Source organism: Agelaius tricolor, unplaced genomic scaffold (genome assembly GCF_023055355.1).
Source record: "Agelaius tricolor isolate 1412-34295 unplaced genomic scaffold, bAgeTri1.0.p SCAF_67, whole genome shotgun sequence".
In the NCBI taxonomy this organism is placed as follows: Eukaryota; Metazoa; Chordata; class Aves; order Passeriformes; family Icteridae; genus Agelaius; species Agelaius tricolor.
Genome location: NW_027269327.1, coordinates 402,750 through 423,505, shown reverse-complemented (window position 1 = coordinate 423,505; position 20,756 = coordinate 402,750). Strand labels below are relative to the sequence as shown.

General features: G+C 44.2%; 1 protein-coding gene and 1 long non-coding RNA gene across 5 annotated transcripts in view; one reads left to right on the top strand and one right to left on the bottom strand.

Annotated features, from left to right (window-relative positions):
* Positions 1 to 4,544: 4,544 nt before the first annotated feature.
* LOC139584822 (uncharacterized) lies at positions 4,545 to 5,535 on the bottom strand. Its single transcript, XR_011676842.1, has 2 exons — positions 5,313 to 5,535; positions 4,545 to 4,926 (listed from the first exon to the last, which is right to left on the bottom strand). It is a non-coding gene; the product is annotated as an uncharacterized lncRNA (long non-coding RNA).
* Positions 5,536 to 5,578: 43 nt separating this feature from the next.
* Positions 5,579 to 20,756, top strand: part of ANO5 (anoctamin 5) — a 62,536-nt gene continuing 47,358 nt past the window's right edge. For 2 of the 4 annotated variants that reach the window (XM_071417109.1, XM_071417107.1), the window contains exons 1-2: positions 5,579 to 5,775; positions 19,871 to 19,935. In XM_071417109.1, coding sequence (XP_071273210.1) covers positions 5,715 to 5,775; positions 19,871 to 19,935 — 126 coding nt within the window. In that variant the 5' untranslated portion in view covers positions 5,579 to 5,714. Of the gene's footprint in view, positions 5,776 to 17,553; positions 17,599 to 19,870; positions 19,936 to 20,756 lie in introns of all 4 variants that reach the window. The other 2 variants (XM_071417108.1, XM_071417106.1) reach the window with 2 other exon arrangements.

Here is a 20,756-nt window from a genome sequence, read left to right as displayed (position 1 = left end):
ATCCGTGCGCAGCTCATCGCAGTTAAACACCAAGCTCTGCTTATGTTGTTGAGGAGCAGTTTAGCCAAACCAATGGAACTGCGTGCATGGCGACATGCCGAGAGCGAACTATCAAGCCTCACACTTGATACTTTTTACTGGGCTGATTTTGTACATATTCAACCATCCTTAAGAATCTCTCTCCCAGCAACAAAGAGATTCATTCTCTCGAGTCCCCAAAACACATCAAAGCAATTTTTTTCTTGTAGGGTTGGGGGTTTTGGGGTGTTTTTTTTGTTTGTTTGTTTTGTTGCTTGTTTGTCACAGATATATTTTCTGAAAAATCCTTTCCTTAGGATTTTTTCCTCCTGAGAAGCTGAGAGGCCTCAGGAGCAAAATGTAACCAATGGTTATCTGCTGCTGTGGAATGCAACAGGTGCATCTGGGATTGGGCTCATGTGGTTGTTTCTAATTAATGGCCAATCACAGCCCAGCCGGCTCAGACTTTCTGTTCGAGCCTCAAGCCTTTGTTAGGATTCCTTCTTTTTCTATTCTTAGCCAGCCTTCTGATGAAATCCTTTCTTCTATTCTTTTAGTGTAATTTTAATATAATATATATCATAAAAAAATAAATCAGCCTTCTGAAACATGGAGTCAGATCCTCATCTCTTCCCTCATCCTCAGACCCCTGTGAACACACACTTGTTTGGGAGTTTAGGGTTTATTTGGGAGTTTGGGGTTGGTTTGTTTGGGGGTTCGGGGGTTTTTTTTGTTTTGTTATGTTTGGGGGTTTTTTGGGGAGTTGGTTTGTTGTTGATTTTTGGGGTTTGGTTTTTCGGGAGAGTTGTGGGGTTTTTTTCGGAGGGTTGTTTGGTTTTGGCGGTTTTTGTTGTTGGGGTTTTTTTCAGCGGTGTGGGGGGGTTCGGGCTGATGGGGGTTTTGGGGCATGGAGAGTGTGATGGTTTCTTTGAAGCACCGCTTTAAGAAGGCTCCGGTGGCAGCTGTAAACCGGGCAATCCAGATTCCAGATCCAAAACATCTGCCTGTTCCCCAAGGGGGTCCCGGCTGCGTTCAGCTCTCGCGATGCCCCGAGCCAGCGCTGCCCTCGGCCGGCAGGGCCGGGCTGCCCCGGTGCCACGCCCAGGCGCTTTCCTTCCCCCGGGCCACCGCAAACCGAGCCCTCGGCGTCGCTTCTGCTATTGCCCGGGCGCACAACTCTGGCCAAGAAAAACAGTTTCTGTAAAGGCATCTGTTTGTTTAGACACTCTAAGTGTTTATGGGTGTCTGCGCTGCGTTCTGCGATTTCAGCTGACTGGAAAGCGATGACGTAGAAAAAAAATGCGGTGACTAATGAAGAACTTTTTGCATACTTAGTAAAGTTTTTACTTCCCTTGAGAAGCGTTGGCACTCTGCCGCGTCCCACCACAGTTCTTTGGTACACTCCCTTTCCGTTTCCTGAGGGATTTAGGGCGGGGCGGTAGCAGGGGCAAAGAATCAGCTGTCTCTCGATACACGAATTCACATGCCCATCAGCAAGCCTCGCTGTGCTTCTCTGTGAAAAACGCATGTATTTCATGATTGGCTTTTCGCAAATATTGAAATGAATATTATATGTGTTGTGTTAGAAAGTAATGCTGTATTAGTTTTCTTAAGTACTGTATTAAATACAGTTTTAAGTTATAAAAAAATTGTTAAAATAGAAACGATGCTATGTAGGATACTTTTTTTAAAAAAGAAAGGACTCGCAGCGAGATAGCAGCCACAGGACACCTGAATCTTTCAGAGAAAGAGAATTTATGGCCCTCTTATCAGAAGAAACCAACTTCTTCCCCCCTGGAAGGCGCTATTAGGATTTGGAGGAAGAAGTTGACGATGACCAGACAGAATCCTGTGTTTGAATGGAATTTATGCATCATGGATGAGGTGTATGAATATGCAACAGGCTGTTGTTTTTAAGGGTTAATCCTTTGTTAACGGGGGTCCTTTTTCGGGCTCGTGCTGCCCAGAAAAGGTACCCGGACATCCATAACTCTTTGTATTTATTGTCTCATATTGTCCTAATTCAGTTTGTCCAAATTATTATTACTCTAATTGTATTCCTATTTTTATAACCATTTTATTACTATTAAACTTTTAACATTTTGGAAACAAGTTATTAGTGTTTTTAACATTCTCCATCCACGAATTCACATGCCCATCAGCAAGCCTCGCTGTGTCTCTCGATACACAAATTCACATGCCCATCAGCAAGCCTCGCTGTGCTTCCCCATACACGAATTCACATGCCTCACAGGGAAAGGACTCCTCTCCCTGAGAACTGGAAGAAAATCTTGGTGATGAACCAACCAAAGCCCCATGCCCTGTGCTGCCGGTGGGAAGGCGGGAGGGGCTGGGAGGGAAGGAAAGGTGTTTGAAGGGCTTATTTTGCTTCTCATTATCCTTCTCTGTTTTGTTAATAATAAATGGACTTTGTCCCTCTAGGTTGAGGCTGTTTTGCCCTTGGAGTATTTTCTCCTGGTCCTTACCTCAACTCATGAACCCTTCATTAAATTTTTTTCTCTCCTCTGCCTAGCTATGGCAGCGGAGGGCAAGTGAGCCACCTTTGTGGGTGCCTGGCATTTGGCCAGCATCAAAATTTCTTGGTGGAGAATGTGGGCATTGATTCTGCTACCTCTCACAAAAAAATTCAGGTTATATTTTCACAGATGCTTCAGTGCCAAAAGTTTCAGATAATCCTCTAAGTAGAATTTTTAAAGTTGGCATCTCAGGTTGTATGTTAAGATTTCTTTTGAACGGCCTTGGGCTATCTACCTGAGACAACAATAGACACTGAGATATCTCGAAATCTTTGAAATCTTGCCCTCCAATCCCACCAATTTTGTGTTTAATTTTCTTTTTTTTTTTTTTAATGTGAAGGCCCTAAAGTCAGTCGCATGGTTTGGAAAAGGCAAATCAACGGAATGGAAGACTTATAAGAGATACAAACTACCTGTTCTCCTTTAGCACAAAGGATTACCCTTTGCCACTGAATACACTAAGTATATTCACTGTCAGCAATTTTGGTGAGGCTTGCTACCTTTACCCACAGCTTTCTAGGTATTTTATTATTTTTTGGTTTATGTATGCACTGTATCAGAAATAGTGTTTGAACTCCCAAAGCAGAAATATTATGGTGTACTTGGCTACTGTATTAATATTTTAGGAATAAAATGGTGTGATTTGCCACCTCTTCCTTTATTTTGGCCTTACCTGTTGCTTGCAGTGATTTGTGCAACTGAAAGCCCCCAAAAACCCCAAACCAATAACATGATTATTGGTTTGATAGGCTGACATAAGTCATGCATCACCTTATATCAGCATTCCTTATTCAGATTGAACCGGGAAGGTTGGAGGGAGAAAAGGTGTGTGCCTTTGGAAGGAAGGGTGGTCCTAGATCACTTGGGCAAACTGTGAACCCACCGAGTCAGACAGTGGCTGGTTCAAGTCTGAATATGCAAGGAAATTCCACGCTGGGTATTGCACAGACCTCCTGTGTGCCTCCCCAGATTCCTCACTCTGGAGGAGCATCCCTTCTGTCCCATCCCTACACAAATCCCTGTGTAATTTGCACAAAGTCAGTGCTCAGCACACTATCAGCCTGTGCAATTACAAGGGCCGTTGAAATCTTCTTTGGCATTCTGGCTGAGGCACTCACACGGCTTTAGATATGGTTGGGTTTGCTGTTGGGTGGAGCTGGAAACAGCCAGCGTGCAATTAGGAGAAAAACTGAGCAATGACCATGGCACTTCTTGCTGTTTCTGGCTCTTGTTGAATAGCAACTCTAATTGCATCTTCTGTGGGCATAAACACATGTATCCAAGATATGTAGGGCTAGGAGGAAATTAAAGGCCTACAAGTGCAGCTCTGAAACAGAGCCTTGTGGTCTGGTGCACTGTATGCAGTCACAGGCTGTTTCAGGGCACTCTTTGGTGCACCAAGCCCATCCTCTTTGTTCCCCCCATCCTGCACTGGGACATTAAAATCCCGACTAAACATCTTAGGCTTTGGAGAGCAACCAGACACATTTTTAGGTCTTGCTCCTGACTAAAAATATAATCCTTGAAGCAGTTATGTTGCACAAATAAAGGCTTAGTACTGTATATAGATCTGAAAACAAGCCTAGCAACTCAGCTGACTGACTTGAATAACTTTCTATTAAGAATTCCATCAATTCTTATTGGTCATGGAAATGCTGTTGTGTTACAGTTGCCTAAGTAATAAAACTCCATCAGTTTGGTGTGCAAAATGGTTACTCAGGAAGTAGAAGATGAATAAACAAAAAGTTCATTTGAAAGAAGGCCTGAGCTTATATTAATGAACACAAAAATGTATTAAATACATGTACTGAACCACGACTGTTGGAAACTGTTTCAGATGATTGAAGGAAGGAATAAGAAGCTGGGGCTGTTAGACATGGCAATGGTAACAGCTCCAGGAGCAGGGACAGCAGCTGTGAACGGAGACTCACAAGATAAGAGTTAAATTTCTTCATAGCAGCTTTTATGGGTGTGAAAACCACCAATCACTTGTTTTTAAAATTTCAAAAGTTTAATAGTAATAAAATGGTTATACAAATAGCAATATAATTACAGTAATAAAATTTGAACAATTGGGATTAGGACAATACGAGACAATAAGAGCAAACAGTTATGGACAATCCGGATGCCTCTTTCTGGGCAGCATAAACCTGAAAAGGACCCACGTCAACAGAGAATTAACCCTTAAAAGCAACAGCCTGTTGCATATTCATACACCTCATCCATGATGCAACCCTAAATTCCATTCAAACACAGGATTCTGTCTGGGCAGTGTCAACTTCTTCCTCTGAATCCTGACATCGTCATCAGGGCTGAGCGCGGCGGGAGGAAGTTGGTTTCTTCTGATAAGAGGGCAATAAATTCTTTTTCTCTGAAAGATTCAGGTGTCCTGTGGCTGCTATCTCACTGCGAGTCCTCTCTTTTAAAAAAGCATCTTACATAGCACAGTTTCTATTTTAACATTATGTTAAACCTAAAACTATATTTAACACACTACCTAAGAAAATTAATACAGCATTACTTTCTAACACAACACATATAATATTCATTTCAATATTTGCGAAAAGCCGATCATTAAATTCGCATTTTTCACATGGGTCTAAGTTTTGGCTCTGTGACAAGAACAGCGTTGCTAACAGAGGGCTGGTTTAGATACCGCTGAGCAAGGAACTCTTGCGCTGCCACCAGGTGCGTCCCGCTCCTGTGGGTGCACAAGCAGCGTGGGAGGGGACACAGCCGAACCCAGATCACACATACCATGGACCCTGCTCTCAGGCACGCTGCCCAATTGTTGGGTTGTCCTGTACAGGCCAGGAGAGCCCTCGCACCGCAATTCCGTGGGGCACAGCCCCGCTGGGTGGCGGCTGCGGTGGCTCCCCCGGCCCGGCCCGGCCCGGTCCCGCCCGGCCCCGCTCAGCGGCTTCCCCGGCCCGGCCCCGGCACGGTCCCGCTGGGTGGCGGCTGCGGCGGCTCCTCCGGCCCGCCCAGCCCCGGCCCGGCCCGGCCCGGCCCGGCCCCTCTCGGTGGCGGCTCCCCCGGCCCGGCGCGGCCCCGCTCCGCCCCGCGGGCAGTGCGCATGCATGAGGCGGCCCCGCCGCCCTGAGTCACCGCTCGGCTCAGCGACCGCTCCCCGGCAGCAGCAGCGGGAAGGCGGCCACCATGAACCGCTTGGGGAAGAAAGCCAACGAGACCCTAATCGAGATGGCTCTGTCGGCGGACGGTAGGAGAGGGCGGGGAGGGGGAATCGTGGTTCTGTTCCGCCCTTGCTCCCCGGGGGACGCGGAGCGGAGGCGAGCGTGGTGGGGGGGTCTGGGGGGCTCTGGTTCCTGCCCGGGGTCTGCAGGCCGGCGTCTGTGAGAGGGGCTGGTCCCGGGTGAATCCTCACCTCTCCCGCATCGAGCTTTTAATCCTTCGGCTTCCACTTGAGAAGAACAAAACCGCTTCTCCATGAGCACGATCCAGCTGTGATTCCATCTTCATAATTCTCAAATCAGTCTTGAAAATGGAGGTTCTCTTATCAGCACTCTGCCAAGAACAAAAAAAACTAGAGAATCCGCTTGGTTTTTATCTTAAAAGACACAGCAGATACAAAGGTCCCTCTGCCGGACGGCAAACTTTGAGCCTCCCCCGAAGCACCGGCTGGGATGGGCGCTGGCTCCGGGGAGCTGAGGCTGCCCCTTGCGAGGGGGCTCCGAGCGGACCCCACCTCACCTGGGAGGGGTGAGCAGAGCGGGTCACCTCGCCTGGGAAGGTGTGAGCAGACCCCACCTCACCTGGGAGGGGTGAGCAGAGCGGGTCACCTCACTTGGGAAGGTGTGAGCAGATCCCACCTCACCTGGGAGGGCTGAGCAGAGCGGGTCACCTCACCTGGGAAGGCTGAGCAGACCCCACCTCACCTGGGAAGGCTGAGCAGCCCTCTTCTCCTCGCCCCCTCGCCCCATCCCAGATGCGCTGGCACCCCTCAGCTTCGGACAGACCCTGGGGCAGAGCATGTGCAGCCAGTGGATTTGTGTCGGGGCCTTGCTTTTTTGCTGTAGCCATGTTACAGTTTCCACTCCATGTCATTACTTATAATAAATGTGGTCACGTTAATATTTTGTGAAATAACATGATGCAAGTGTGTGTTTATCAGCACCTCACCTGGCAACGTGAATCAACAGTCAGAAGTAAGAGAGCATGTTAGTATTTTCAGAATGAGATTGTTTTTTAGGGTTTTTTTTAAAAAAAGGAAAATGCTGACCTAGAAAAATTACTTTTTTTTGGGAATAATGCTTTGCCATCAGTCCTAGAAATGAAAGTCTTAAACCAGGAAAGAACCACTAAGTCCCTGTCTTGCCTTCTCGGGTTATCTGTTCTCCTTCACAGCTTGACTGCACTGTCTCTTTTAGAAAAACATATATAGTGCCATTTTGAACGCCTCGAGCACTAGCAGCAAATCATGATTTTTCAAAAGATTTGGCAGTCTTTTTTCAGAGAGGTATGATGGCAATACTGACTGTGAAGTTATTCAAAAGAAGCTCTTTGTAGTGACAGCGAGGAGGGGTGTCCACTGCAGGGAGGCACGCGTCTGCAGCAAGTGTCAGACGAAGGTTTGCCCTCTCTGGAAGGTCTGAGGGAGCTGGCAGCTCCTCAGGAACCCGAGCAGATGGATATTACAGCCTCCTGGCCAGCAAGCCTGTTCCAGAGGGGATGTGAGAGACCTGAGTCATCGCCCATCCCACTGCCTGGGAGCCATGAGAAGTGCTGGGACTGAGCTGCTCTCTCCATGGGTTATTCTCCTGAAGTACTTTGAGACTAAAAAATATTTACAGAACACACAAAATATTCCTATTTAGGGAATGATTCTATGAAGTCAGATTTGTAAACTTCATTCCACGTTATTCAGTTTTCCCATGAGCCTTGTGGGGTTTTTATAGTCATAAATAGTGAATATAAGGAGATTTGAGGGGTTTCAGTGTTCAAGGATGGTTAAGAAGGATTTGCCATATAGTCGCACAAAAGTCCGTACAAAATCATATTCTAATTCAGTTCAATTTTGTTAATCAACCACTTTTCTTAAGCAGAAGCAAATTGAATATGGAGTGAAGTGAGTAGGCTTTTTAAAAGTTACGTTAACTTGTTGCCCAAAAGTCTCTCAAGGTTAAAAAAAACCCCAGAAAATTCCTTCAATTATTGTTTAGAAAAGTTAATGGTGTACATATGCTGCCAGCAGGACTTCTTATAGATCTAAACATATGCTTTGTGCCTTTTAGGAAAAGCCTCTTAAGGCTCTGGATGTCTGATGTGTACAGGCAGGGCCTGTGTAAGTCAATAGGAACAAGGCAGGAGAGAAAACATCTGCTACTTATTTTCTTTAAAGGTGTGTTTGTATTTGGATAGTATGTGTGTATTTAATTCTGGTTTACTACTGCTTTTCATTAAACTTGAATGCTGGGGAACAGCTTATGGGGTGCAAAACTGTCTACCAGCAAGAGAAAGTTTTACTTGCCTGTTTAGAGCCTACGTGCCAAAACTTTTACCTTGAAGGAAGCTTCCTGCTGAATTACATCTGTGTGAGGTAAAAAATTCCATTTTTGTGTGTGGGATTTTGCTTTCTGTTGGAAGCTGTGTGTCATTTACCCCAAATATGAAAGTCTAAGAAAACTGAACTAGCAAAATTGGAATGTCACTTTCAGAGGAAGAAGACTGCAATGTGTTGCTAGGATTATTTGTGTCTACGTTCACTTTTAGTAGCTTTTTTTTTTCCTCCAGCATGTAAATGCTGCAGTAGCTGTGTTGTGGGATATATCCCAAGCCTGCCAGTTTTCTGGAAGCTTGCTGTTGGCTCCATGCCATGATTTGAAGTATGCTGCCTTTATACACATGGCTTCTCTTCCAGAACTTCCAGGAGCCTGCTTTGTGCTCAGAACTCTGTAAGTGATCTGAATTCAAATGCTTGCTTAGTTTGGTTGTCATCTTGTTTGTTTCCCTCCCAGAAAGGTGGAGAAACATCCGTGAAAGCCAGCAGTGCTTGTGCCACAGCAGTGCTTGTCCCAGTGTGTTGGCACCTTGCAGTACCTCAGCATTCAGGGCCTAATCCTGCTGCCATTTAATAAAATGACACTGAACTTACTTGATCAGAATTCAAACCATAACATAAAATACAGCCTCCGTTCAAAACCGCATCTGTCTCTAATTACTGTCAGGGTGAATGTAGTAATTTCTGATCTATTTGTGGAAGCGTTGAGTGGGATATCATATTCCCATAGGCCTAAACCAAAGGGTTTGTTAAGAGGAAACTGTTCCATAGCTTATTCCTAGGTAATGAAATAAAAGCTCCAAGAAATTTAGACATAGTTCATATTATAAAAGGCAGGGAAGAAAATACTCTCTCAGCCCAAGCAATGTCTGGTTTCTGAGTGGAATTTCTTTACTGGCTGCCACGCGTTGCTGCAGGGGCACAGTGTAAATACAGGTTGGTTACTGGAAGTTAAACACCTTTGTAACAGAAAACCTGTTTGTGGTAGGAAAACCTGATTTTGGGCACTCATCCCAACAACTTGCGTCATATCACTGTATAGCTGTGGCGCTTTTAATGCAAAAATGAAAATGTCAAGCCCATTCCACGGCAGCTGTTAAATATGGAGTTTTCTCCAAAGATTATGTCAATTAAAAAAAAATTGCTCTTGGACAGCATTTTTATTTTAGGTGAGCACCCTGCATATGAGATTAAACTCACTGACTGCAGTTCAGTGAGTAGCAAAGGAAGGATTAAGTACCCTGCATGCCATTTGAATCCAGTAGCAATTATGTGGGATATTCAGGCCACATTTTGGGAAGCTGGGAAATAAAGGTGGATTCATAGGATCATTAAAGTTGAAAAAGACCTCTAAGATCCCTCAGGTGCTGAGCTGAGTGATGGTCTTGCCATCACAGGTGAAAGCATTTTAGTCTGTTTGCAACGAGCGGCCTACAATTTCACCTTCTCGCTCAGAATATGAACGAAAATTCTCTGCAGCTGTCTCTCCCTCACAATAGCTCCTGGAGGAATGATTTGGCTCAGTGGTGGGGCAGAGATCTTGGACTGTGAATGCCAAATAAACAGCAAGAAAGGCGCCAGCATCTCTTCTGGTGTAAGGCAGAGTGATGTTCTCTCAGTGATTCCCTCTCCATCAGTTTGCTGCTAAGGCATTGCCTGCTGTGCTGTGCTGTTCTGAGGTGTTCCTACAGAAATAAACTGATAGCTATATTATAAAATGGAAGTACACTTTAACCTTTATGTACAAAGACTTAATAAGTACTGTGATACAAGGGGACACCAGGATAAGATAAAAGGGCATTGATGAAAATGTCCTTCAAAAATCGTGCTTGAGAACTGTTGGCATATAATGTGTAAGAAAAACGCCAAACAGAAGAACAAACAAGACCACCAAGAAACCAAATACCATGTCTTGATATTTTGTATCTTTAAACCAATGAGTTGCATGTGCACATGGAGGAGACAAATAGTCATCTAACATAAGCATGTTATCAGGAAGGTATAGGTAATGTGAAAATCAGATGTTATGAGGCAAGGTAATAATGCAGTGAACTTTTGCACTAGTTTTTATTGTGATCTGGGGATTGAACCAAAGAGCAGTGTAATTACCAAGTTGCATTTTCTTATCTAGCAGTAATTTTATTATATTTGGTGATAGCTTTCCACGTGCATATGTGTATAAATGCAGAAAGGGAATGTGTTGTATTGCTAGGGATAATTCTTGCAATTATAACATAGTTATGGAGGCATTTACAGTTATTTGCTGTGTGCTAAAGCTGAATAACATCAGAAATTATTTATAGATTAAAGTTTGTGTGTAGTTACACACTGTGTAACATTTTTTATTTTGTTGTAACAGCTAAAACATTTTGTGTTAGATTAAACACTGTGGGAGAGGAGCTGAGTCTATTAGGATTTGTTTACTTGGATTTTATATAGAAAAACATGGATTTTTACATGGATTTTCATATGGAAAAACATATATATATATTACAATGTAGATAAAGGTTTTTCATTGAAACCTAAAGCTGTTAAAGCTGTGGTGTTCATGCCTTTGTTCACCAGTGGCTCTCAGTGGGGACCAGTAGACGTGGTGAAGTTCTAAACACATTTTTTTAGGAAGTGAATATATCTTTGCATGAGGGGCAGTCTTCTAACTGGAAATCCCAAGGGATTCTTGTTTTCTTTACTAGGCTCAAAAGGGTAAATATGAAATTTGAGGCCTTTGGCAAGATAGCACAACCCCAGCAAACCATGTGGGTAGGACTCATGATGCAGATGGTTGTCCTTTCATTTGCTGTACTGGCCCTAAATTAGAAAGGGCCCTGTGGTTTTGTTATTCAAAGGATAACTGTTGGGTAGGAAATCAGAAAGTCTATGTTTACACCGTTTATAGTGTGCTAGAAATATACTATGCCAGCAAGTCATGGCTAGCAGACGTGGGTTTCAGGCCACTTGGTTCTTCAAACCACTTTGCCTACCTCAGTTCTGTTAATTGACTAGTGCTTCCTTAAAAAAAGTTTAGGCAATGGAAGCCATAGCCCATTGCCCTGATCATTTTCTTGATTGATAGGAACAGTTTCTCTTTGGGATGAGTATAGGAATTCCAAAGATGTTCCATCATTTTTAAAGTAATTTGGACAAAAATGCCAAATCTGGCAATTCTTGTTAGTCTTGCAAATCTTGCATTTGTTCATAAAACATCTTCCTATACTGGTATATTTTTATGTTGTGTAATGTGAGAAAATGAAATACTCAGTGAATACAGTAGCAAAATTTACAATGATGCATTTCATTGGAAGCATAACCAGAAAAGTACTGAGTGAGGTAGAGCATAAAGAGCCAGAAGGAACAAAAATTTACCTTTTAAATTGGCCATCTGAAATTAAATGTCTGGATAACATGAAATTGAGGAATACCAGAGGACAGTAAATTTGAGGTGATTTTTTTTAAAAAACGTGTTGCTATATTTGCATCATTAGTTTCCTAGCTTACACATCCCTTTTCATTTACAACATCTGTAGAAGATCTCTCATACAAGGCTAGGAATGCAATGTGTGCGCACAGAATGAATAGTTCAGTGGGCCCTCCAGTACTTTTGGACACTTGTGTATTGCAAACGTGGAAAGAAATTGGAGGCTCTGCTGCCTGAGGGTTTACAGCACTGGTGGAAGCTGGAGAAAGGCATCAATGAATGATGCTGTGAGGTGTTCAGTGTATCTCTGTACACTCCAGGACAGCAAGGCTGTGCCCAGCACTTGGCTCCATTGGGCTGTGGTGAGAACCATTCCCGCACTTCCTCCTTCTTCATCGCTCCTTGAAGGAGAGGCAGGAGCACCTGGCACTTCCGTGGATGTGCAGGGCCCTTGCTGGAGCTGTGTGCTTGCCTCTGCACTGAGACAGTGCTGATGGAATCTGGCCCTGAATATATAAATACTCCTCAGGGCAAACAAGCACAGCCCTAGGGCTTCGTGATTTGTCAGAACTCCTGCAGTCTGGTGTTTCTGCCACCCTGTTCTGCTGAGATTTGTCATTCTAGTCCCTCTAACTTGCATGCATGTAAATGCCATGCGGTTTAAAATGCCTGATTTCATCCAACTATTGCTAGTCTGGGCTTTCTTTTTTAACTGCATTTGCACCTAATAATGAGTTTCTGTGTGTCACGCTGCAGAACACTGATACCTGGGTGGTCTGAATGCTCACAGCATGCTTTGGGTCTTGCCTGTGCTAGTACATAAAATACAGTGGTGGTTGTTACCTGAATTGCATTAAAATGCCATTCAAGTTCTCTGTTACAACACTACGTTTGTGGGTTTTTTGCTAAAAACAGATTTGCACAACTTCTCTTTTTGTTTTAATGTATTCCCTTTTTTGCTATCCCAGTGGCTTGTAATCGAAAGGGGAGGTGGTTTTGTGGTTCAGTAAAAGGGAGGCAGCTGAAGGTAAATGTCTCATTTTGATTTAAAATACCCAGTTACTGTACTGGAGATTAGGACTAGGACTACGTGTCTTTTCCAAATGCTAAATGAGATTTTCTTACTGTTAGAAACAGATTTCCAAATATTTATCCCTGTGTAAAATAGTTATTTTTCTTTTACTTCTGATGTGTTGATAAATACCTGTTCTCTGGAAGTACTTGTTTAATAATGAAACACATGAAGAAAAGTAAAATGTCAGTGAAGCAGCCTATACTTGAATGCCATCTTCTTCTTTTTAAGGGACTAATAAGATTCTTGGAAAATATTCCCAATAGATTTTCTTGGATTCACTGAGAATGTTTTCATTGTTAAATAGTTTTAAATTTTTAGAAGCATCTCTGTGTGCATGAATCACCACATCATTTTAGGATTGAACCTTTGGCTCAGCAGCACAGTTCCTACTCTTCAGACAATAGCAGCTGGATATATAACCTTATCTTGCTTTCTTACAAGTCAGCTGGGTGGGTTTCCAGTTCCCAGTGGCAACTCCATTCAGCTCTGGAGGATGTGATCAGTATGTGCATCAGTTTAGCTGATAAGTCATTGTAAAGCTGCCTTCCTTAGATCTGGAAGCACTTGCAATAGTCCTATGGTACTTACTTGGAGGCAGTGACTCATTTCTCTTTCCTGTTGGCCAGGCCCAGTCATCAAATGATGTCAGGGGGTTTATTAAGATGGTAACTTCAAGACATCTAGGAATAATGTTTTCTTTCATAGCATGTTAAAGATGAAATTGGGAATTTTCTTCATAGTACGTAGTAGCTACTTCATAACAACTGCAGTGTAAGTTTCAGGATTTGTTAAGATTGGTTTATTTGTTTGTTTTCATTTTACCTGGACCATCAAAACTTTGCTCTAGGGATAGGCATGTGTATAAACTAATATGCCAATGTGTCAGACAGATGTAGAGCAGTGTCAGTGGTCTAAAAGCTCCTTGCTTGGTTCTGTTGGCTGAAAAGGATGCTGTTATTGTGTCTAAGAAAATTGTGGAAATAATTGAGAGCAGAATTTTGGAAACAATACTGAAATAGCAGAATCAATAGTAATACTGTCTTACTGCTGCTAAACAATGCAGTTTATCAATACCCCCATGAGAATCCTGTCTGTGGCTTTTCCTTTGGAATAGCTCTATCACAGATCTTAGGTGTGCAAATCCAGATGATTTTCTAGTTTTAGTAGTAAAACAAATTTTGATCCCTAAAAATGTCTCTTCATCTGCCACATGATTTTGGAAGCACCTAATATGTAAATGTTTTTAGTGGTGTAAATGATCTGTCAAGAGCTGTACTTGGTGCAGATGAATCAGGGTTATAGAAGTTGGAAGGAATGCTTAAAAGCCTTCTCTTGCTCAGTTTTCTGGTGCAGAGTTGCTCTGAACTGTGCCAGACTGCAGCATCTGCACACCAGCTGCACCATGCCCAGCTGTACCTCAAGTGCAGCATCATCAGCCAAGCTCTTTTCTTTGCCATCTCCCAGCAGACTTGGACTCACTGAGGGTGCTGAAGTAAAAGAATTGTCATCTTCCAGGGAAATTGCAGGGTAGCTACTGTTAAAGGGGCTGGAGCATCCATGGCTGTGACTGTGCTAGTTACTATAAAAGCCAAGGATTTTGACATTAGCTTTTGAAGATGAGTAGCACAGTCCAGCCACACCTGTATGGCTAAAATCCCTTCTCTCCCTAGCAAGGCAGATTTCTCTGCAATACTGGTTTGGTTGCCAGACTCCAGAGTCCTCCAGAGTGTGCTTCTTCTCCATCTAGGAGAGTGCTGGAAGCTGAAAACATTCAAGGCTGAAACCATTCTCCAAAGAGCACCAGTAGCTGAGTGAGAAGTCCTGTGCTTAAGTCTGTCCTGGGCTTTTACTTGCATAGCTGGGGCACTGCTGTGGGGCCAGGACATGGCCTGTGACAGGTTGGGGCACTGCTGCTGTGGGGCCAGGACATGGCCTGTGACAGGTTGGGGCACTGCTGCTGTGGGGCCAGGACATGGCCTGTGACAGGTGTGGCACTGCTGTGGTGGCCAGGACATGGCCTGTGACAGGCTGGGGCACTGCTGTGGGGCCAGGACATGGCCTGTGACAGGTTGGGGCATTGCTGTGGGGCCAGGACATGGCCTGTGACAGGCTGGGGCATTGCTGTGGGGCCAGGACATGGCCTGTGACAGGTGTGGCACTGCTGATGTGGGGGCCAGGACATGGCCTGTGACAGGCTGGGGCACTGCTGTGGGGCCAGGACATGGCCTGTGACAGGTGTGGCACTGCTGATGTCACCAGGACATGGCCTGTGACAGGTTGGGGCACTGCTGATGTGGGGCCAGGACATGGCCTGTGACAGGTTGGGGCACTGCTGCTGTGGTGGCCAGGACATGGCCTGTGACAGGTTGGGGCACTGCTGTCACCAGGACATGGCCTGTGACAGGCTGGGGCACTGCTGATGTGGCCAGGACATGGCCTGTGACAGGCTGGGGCACTGCTGATGTGGCCAGGACATGGCCTGTGACAGGCTGGGGCACTGCTGTGGGGCCAGGACATGGCCTGTGACAGGCTGGGGCATTGCTGCTGTGGGGGCCAGGACATGGCCTGTGACAGGTTGTGGCACTGCTGATGTGGGGGCCAGGACATGGCCTGTGACAGGTTGGGGCACTGCTGTCACCAGGACATGGCCTGTGACAGGTTGTGGTGCTGCTGTGGGGCCAGGACATGGCCTGTGACAGGTTGGGGCACTGCTGTGGGGCCAGGACATGGCCTGTGACAGGTGTGGCACTGCTGCTGTGGGGCCAGGACATGGCCTGTGACAGGTGTGGCACTGCTGCTGTGGGGCCAGGACATGGCCTGTGACAGGTTGTGGCACTGCTGTAGTGGCCAGGACATGGCCTGTGACAGGTTGGGGCACTGCTGTGGGGCCAGGACATGGCCTGTGACAGGTTGGGGCATTGCTGTGGTGGCCAGGACATGGCCTGTGACAGGTTGGGGCACTGCTGTGGTGGCCAGGACATGGCCTGTGACAGGTTGGGGCACTGCTGTGGGGCCAGGACATGGCCTGTGACAGGTGTGGCACTGCTGATGTGGGGCCAGGACATGGCCTGTGACAGGTTGGGGCACTGCTGTAGGGCCAGGACATGGCCTGTGACAGGTTGTGGCACTGCTGATGTCACCAGGACATGGCCTGTGACAGGTTGTGGCACTGCTGTCACCAGGACATGGCCTGTGACAGGTTGTGGCACTGCTGCTGTGGTGGCCAGGACATGGCCTGTGACAGGTTGTGGCACTGCTGTCACCAGGACATGGCCTGTGACAGGTTGTGGCACTGCTGATGTGGCCAGGACATGGCCTGTGACAGGTTGTGGCACTGCTGCTGTGGTGGCCAGGACATGGCCTGTGACACATGTGGCACTGCTGTGGTGGTGGCCAGGACATGGCCTGTGACAGGTTGTGGCACTGCTGTCACCAGGACATGGCCTGTGACAGGTTGTGGCACTGCTGTGGGGCCAGGACATGGCCTGTGACACATGTGGCACTGCTGTGGGGCCAGGACATGGCCTGTGACAGGTTGTGGCACTGCTGTCACCAGGACATGGCCTGTGACAGGCTGGGGCACTGCTGTGGGGCCAGGACATGGCCTGTGACAGGTTGTGGCACTGCTGATGTGGTGGCCAGGACATGGCCTGTGACACATGTGGCACTGCTGTGGGGCCAGGACGTGGCCTGTGACAGGTTGCATTTCTCCCAGAGAACGTGCAGTTCCTTTTTTGGCACCACTTGCCTTGCTGCAGCTATTATCAGAAACCAGGGTTTGTGGGAGGTCTGTTTTTTTGCAATAGCACTGAACACCTGCACTTTTACCTTTTCTTAACTCATTAGTTTTGCCTTGGAGAAAAACGATGATTCCAGCACTGTGAACAAATTTGAAGTATTGTAGAATTTCTGATTGATTGTTTAATTAGACAAGAAGCCATGTTTTATGCTTGTTACAGAAATCATAAGATTATAGTGGTGAAAGTACCTGTTTTGTGAGTAAACTGCTTATATTTTAAGAGATGAAATCCATCTTGATTATATTCTTCAGTACTGAATGTTAATTTGTGTTGTGGGCTACTGTTGTTCTCATCATTCAGGTCTGTAATTGAAGTAGAAATGGTCTGTAATTCTTTACCAAAAGTTTCTAAGTAGGTTGCCTGTGGTTGGGTGTAGTTTGGGACAGCATATGTTACCTTATAGTGCAGAATTATAGGCCATATGAAGGTTGCTTATTTACAGCAACGTGCGCACTGCCAAGGCATGTGTGTTTAAGGGGTTACACATGATAGCTGTGTGAAGAGTTGTAAGGCTGGTGGAGACACCAGTTACATTGGGAAAGAGGCATTTCTTTTGGGTAGGATACGTGCACTCCCATGAAGGCCAGTGATTTGAACAAATACCAAAATGATACATTTCTGAAATCATTTAGTGGGCTTTAATAGTCATGGAGTTGTACTGCAGTAAGTTTTGAACAAAAAACATTTCAAAGAGTTTCTGCTATTAATACAAATTTTATAATAAAGAGCCACTTAGTTTAGTAAGTGTCCTTGTTTGTTGTTCTGGGTGTGAAGGTATTTCTAGGTCTATATATATACATAAAAGCATGTAGTGTTGAAGAACAAGGACAAACCCTTAAATACAGAATTTTATCAGAATATTATTGTTTTACTCCCATCTTTAGATATGAAGCAGTAATTTCATGAAGAATTTTTAAAGTGTTTTCTTGACTAGTAGAAGCTATTGCGGTCCTCCCTGCTGCTGCTAAGGAAAAGTGGCATCCTTGTTTGTGTTGCTGAGTAAGGTGCCTGGACAAAAAGGTGAATGTTGGTGCTCCAAGAGGAGCCTGTGCCATGCTTTCTGTCTAGGTCTGGTGTCCAGGGCTTATTCTTTTGCTTTATTGTAAAGGATAGAGCAGAATTCTGAAACGGGTTCGTGTTAAAGTGAATTTTCCTCCTGGTTCTCACTGAAGTGTTTTTTCCTTTCAAAGATGACATTGCGGTTCTCACCAAGTTCAAGCCATCACAGTCAGAAGGTATTGTACTAACCCATGTTTTACCCTCCTCACTTTTGTTTGTTTCCTCTGTCCTTTTTTTTGTTTGTCTGCTGGGAGCCTCTTGCAAATCAGTCTTCACTTAATGTGAGTCATTGGTATCACATATGAGCCAGGCCTTTTGCAATGTGATTTGCAAGTCAGTTGTTGGCTATCTGTTGGCAGCTCTCCTGGTTAAGGTCTAATTGTGCATTTACATTCATGGTGCTTGGTGCAGTTCTGGGCTGGGGCCTCTTTACACCTTCCTACGTGATTTGGGTGTGCATTGCTTGTGCTGCTCACGTTCAGGAATCCGATGACATGTTTTACAAGGAGTGGACATACTGACTATGTTGTACTTTTCAGTTAATACATGTTTTGTGTTCTCTTTTTACCTTCTCATGTGCTGCTCTAGGGTTATTCATGTTTATTCCAGTGGAACAGAGATATCAAGAGGATTTCCTTCCACAAGTTGCATAAGTAATCAGCTGTGGTATTGGGAAAGCACTTAAAATGTGGAACTCTGAATTATGTTGTTCTGAGGTTAGACTTTCACAATTACAGAGAGGATAAAATCCAGAACACACTCCCTCCCCCCGCAAAAGCTGTTATAGGCCATTGAATCAGTTCCAGTTCCCTCAGCAGTATAGAAAATAGAATGTTCCTGCTGCAGGGACAAGATGCCAGACTGTTTCTGGGCTGGAAAGGAGGGTTGTGTGACAAAATATTTGGGTTTCTACTCCTGGGCCCCAGGCTGGTACCTTTGGCCAAGTCTGCAGTAGCCGCCTGCCTCCCAGGGCTTTAGGCAGCACAGGTAGCAGAGCGTGGTAGGGATGCTCCCATTCTTTACCCTGGTGTTCAGAGTGTATCTACTAATACAGATTTCCCAGGTGTAATTTGCTTTAGCAGAATAGCATGCAACAGTGTTAACTGTCTTGGCATTCAGAAACTTATTTGTATTTTATACAGCATTGCTTGGTTTCTCATCATATCATGTGTATAGTTAAAATTACAGACACTGTTTTCTGTAAGTGAACTTTGAGAAAAAAATTGTAGGAAACAAAATGCTCTCAAGCTGTACTTAAGTAGCTTACTATATATTTTTTAGAAACCACTTTATATCCTGCCTGGATGCAATTTTGACATCAAATATTTGCAGATTACAAAAAAAAGAAGGCTTGTTTTATTGGCAGAAATAATGTAACTGTAGTTGTCTTAACAGTGGTCCAGTGTAAGTCTGTCCAGTCTAAGCTGTCCTCAGCAATGCTTCCTTAATGGAGAAAGAAGTAAGATGAATCCTCTTTTCTGAAAGAAAGAGACACCGTTTTTTAGTGCACAGTCCAGATTTTGGCCTGCTGTTTTCAAAACTGCTTATCCTTTTCCAGTGGAGTGATTTAGATGCCTGATTGAAGAGATTGGTGTGCCTGATCAGCAGAGATGGTTGTTTACAAAAACCTTCTTGGAGCAGGAGCCTGCCTTATGGGCTCAGAGTTGTTCTGCGTAGGAAACTGGTGACATTGTAAATTCAGAGGCACAAACACAGCCAGTCTTGATTCAATTTAAGATTATGAAGGTACTGAATAGGATTTTCCCTTTAGCATTAGCATTTTAGTAACAGTGTCATTGGTGAAATTACTGTATTTGTGGGAAAATCATGTTGGAGTTTACTGCTGTCATTAAAATGAGGGTAGGTTTTTTTGTTTGGTTTATTTTATCAGTTGTTTTGGAGCTGGGTTTTTTTGGGGTTTTTTGAGGTTGGTTTTTTGAACAAGAAGCTAAGTAAATTCATATTATTATTTTTGATCCTGTTGTCATACTTCCATTACATGGGCATTTGTAATCTTGAGGTTATGCATCATTGACTCCTTAGCAAAAAGCCACACCCTAATTTGATCTCTAGCAAACACTTCCACAGGTAATTGGACTTCCATAACCCAGGGAGCAAAGCTCTGAGTTGAAAGCTTCTTAGACCTAGCAGATATTTGAGACAAGAAAGCTGAGTGATGACAACAGATTTTTTTTCTGTCACAGTTAAAAATACGTTTCTGTGTATGCAGGGTTAAACCAAGGTAGCACAGACTGAGTATATTGTGTCTTGCAGCATTTTTTCTCCTCCAAAGAACCATTCTTGAAGATTTTATGTATTATGAGTATTATTTTCCATCCTTTACTTGTTCATAGTTCCATGCCTTCAAGGTCCACATCATTTTCACATACAACAATATTTCAAAAAAAGGGATGTGTTTATGTGAATCTCTTTTTCAATGTTCTTTAGGGGAAGAATACAATGGACCTGAAACTATTTCAACTGCAGGATCAGAAATCCCAAGCAGCTCTGAGGTAAGGTACAGCATGAACGGTGTTAATTAATGAACTACTTGATAGAGGGGAAGAAGAACAGTTGTTGTGAAAAAGAGAATTCATTTTCAAAACCAGTATTTCTTTTAGATTGTCCTATACCTCCTTTTTATCCATGTAAAATTTTTCTTCCTGTATTGTTTTGAAAGAGCAAAGCCATGAATATGACGTGACACTCACTGAGTCTCAGAAGAGACTTACCAGTGTTAGTGCTGCAGCACAGTAGTGGTAGAAAACAGTATGAGCCCAATGGTGTTTCCTGTATCAGTCTTGAGATGAGAATCTCACAATCTTTAAATGTTTTGACAGTTGGAAAAACATTCTGCTTCTGCACAAACCAGGTACTTTGTTTTGTGCTGCTTGTTGCTGGCTTGCTGGGGAAGTCAAGGCACACTAGAGTTCCATGGCTCTAGGAACCTTGTGACAGTTCAGCAAGATTGATGAGAAAGCAAATGAAGATTTTAATTACTAGAGTACCTCATTTTTATTTTTTTTATGTGCAACAGGAAAAGCATCATCAGCTATCAATTTATTAAAGGTGCCTCATTGCTTAATATGTACAGTACACATGGTCTTGAAGAGGTAGCAGTGTGTGGCCAGTATTCAGTTGAGAAACTGTCATTGAATATGTCGTCTTTACCTTGGTATTTTATATTCCTTCTTATTGTCTGATTTCTTTATTGTTGTTACATGCTTAGAGGAAGATAGGAAGTTTGCAATAGGAAAAGAAACAGCTGCTCTGTCATCTCACAGTGGCCATGAGCACTGATCAAAAATTATGTCTGTTGAATTGAGTGTTGAGA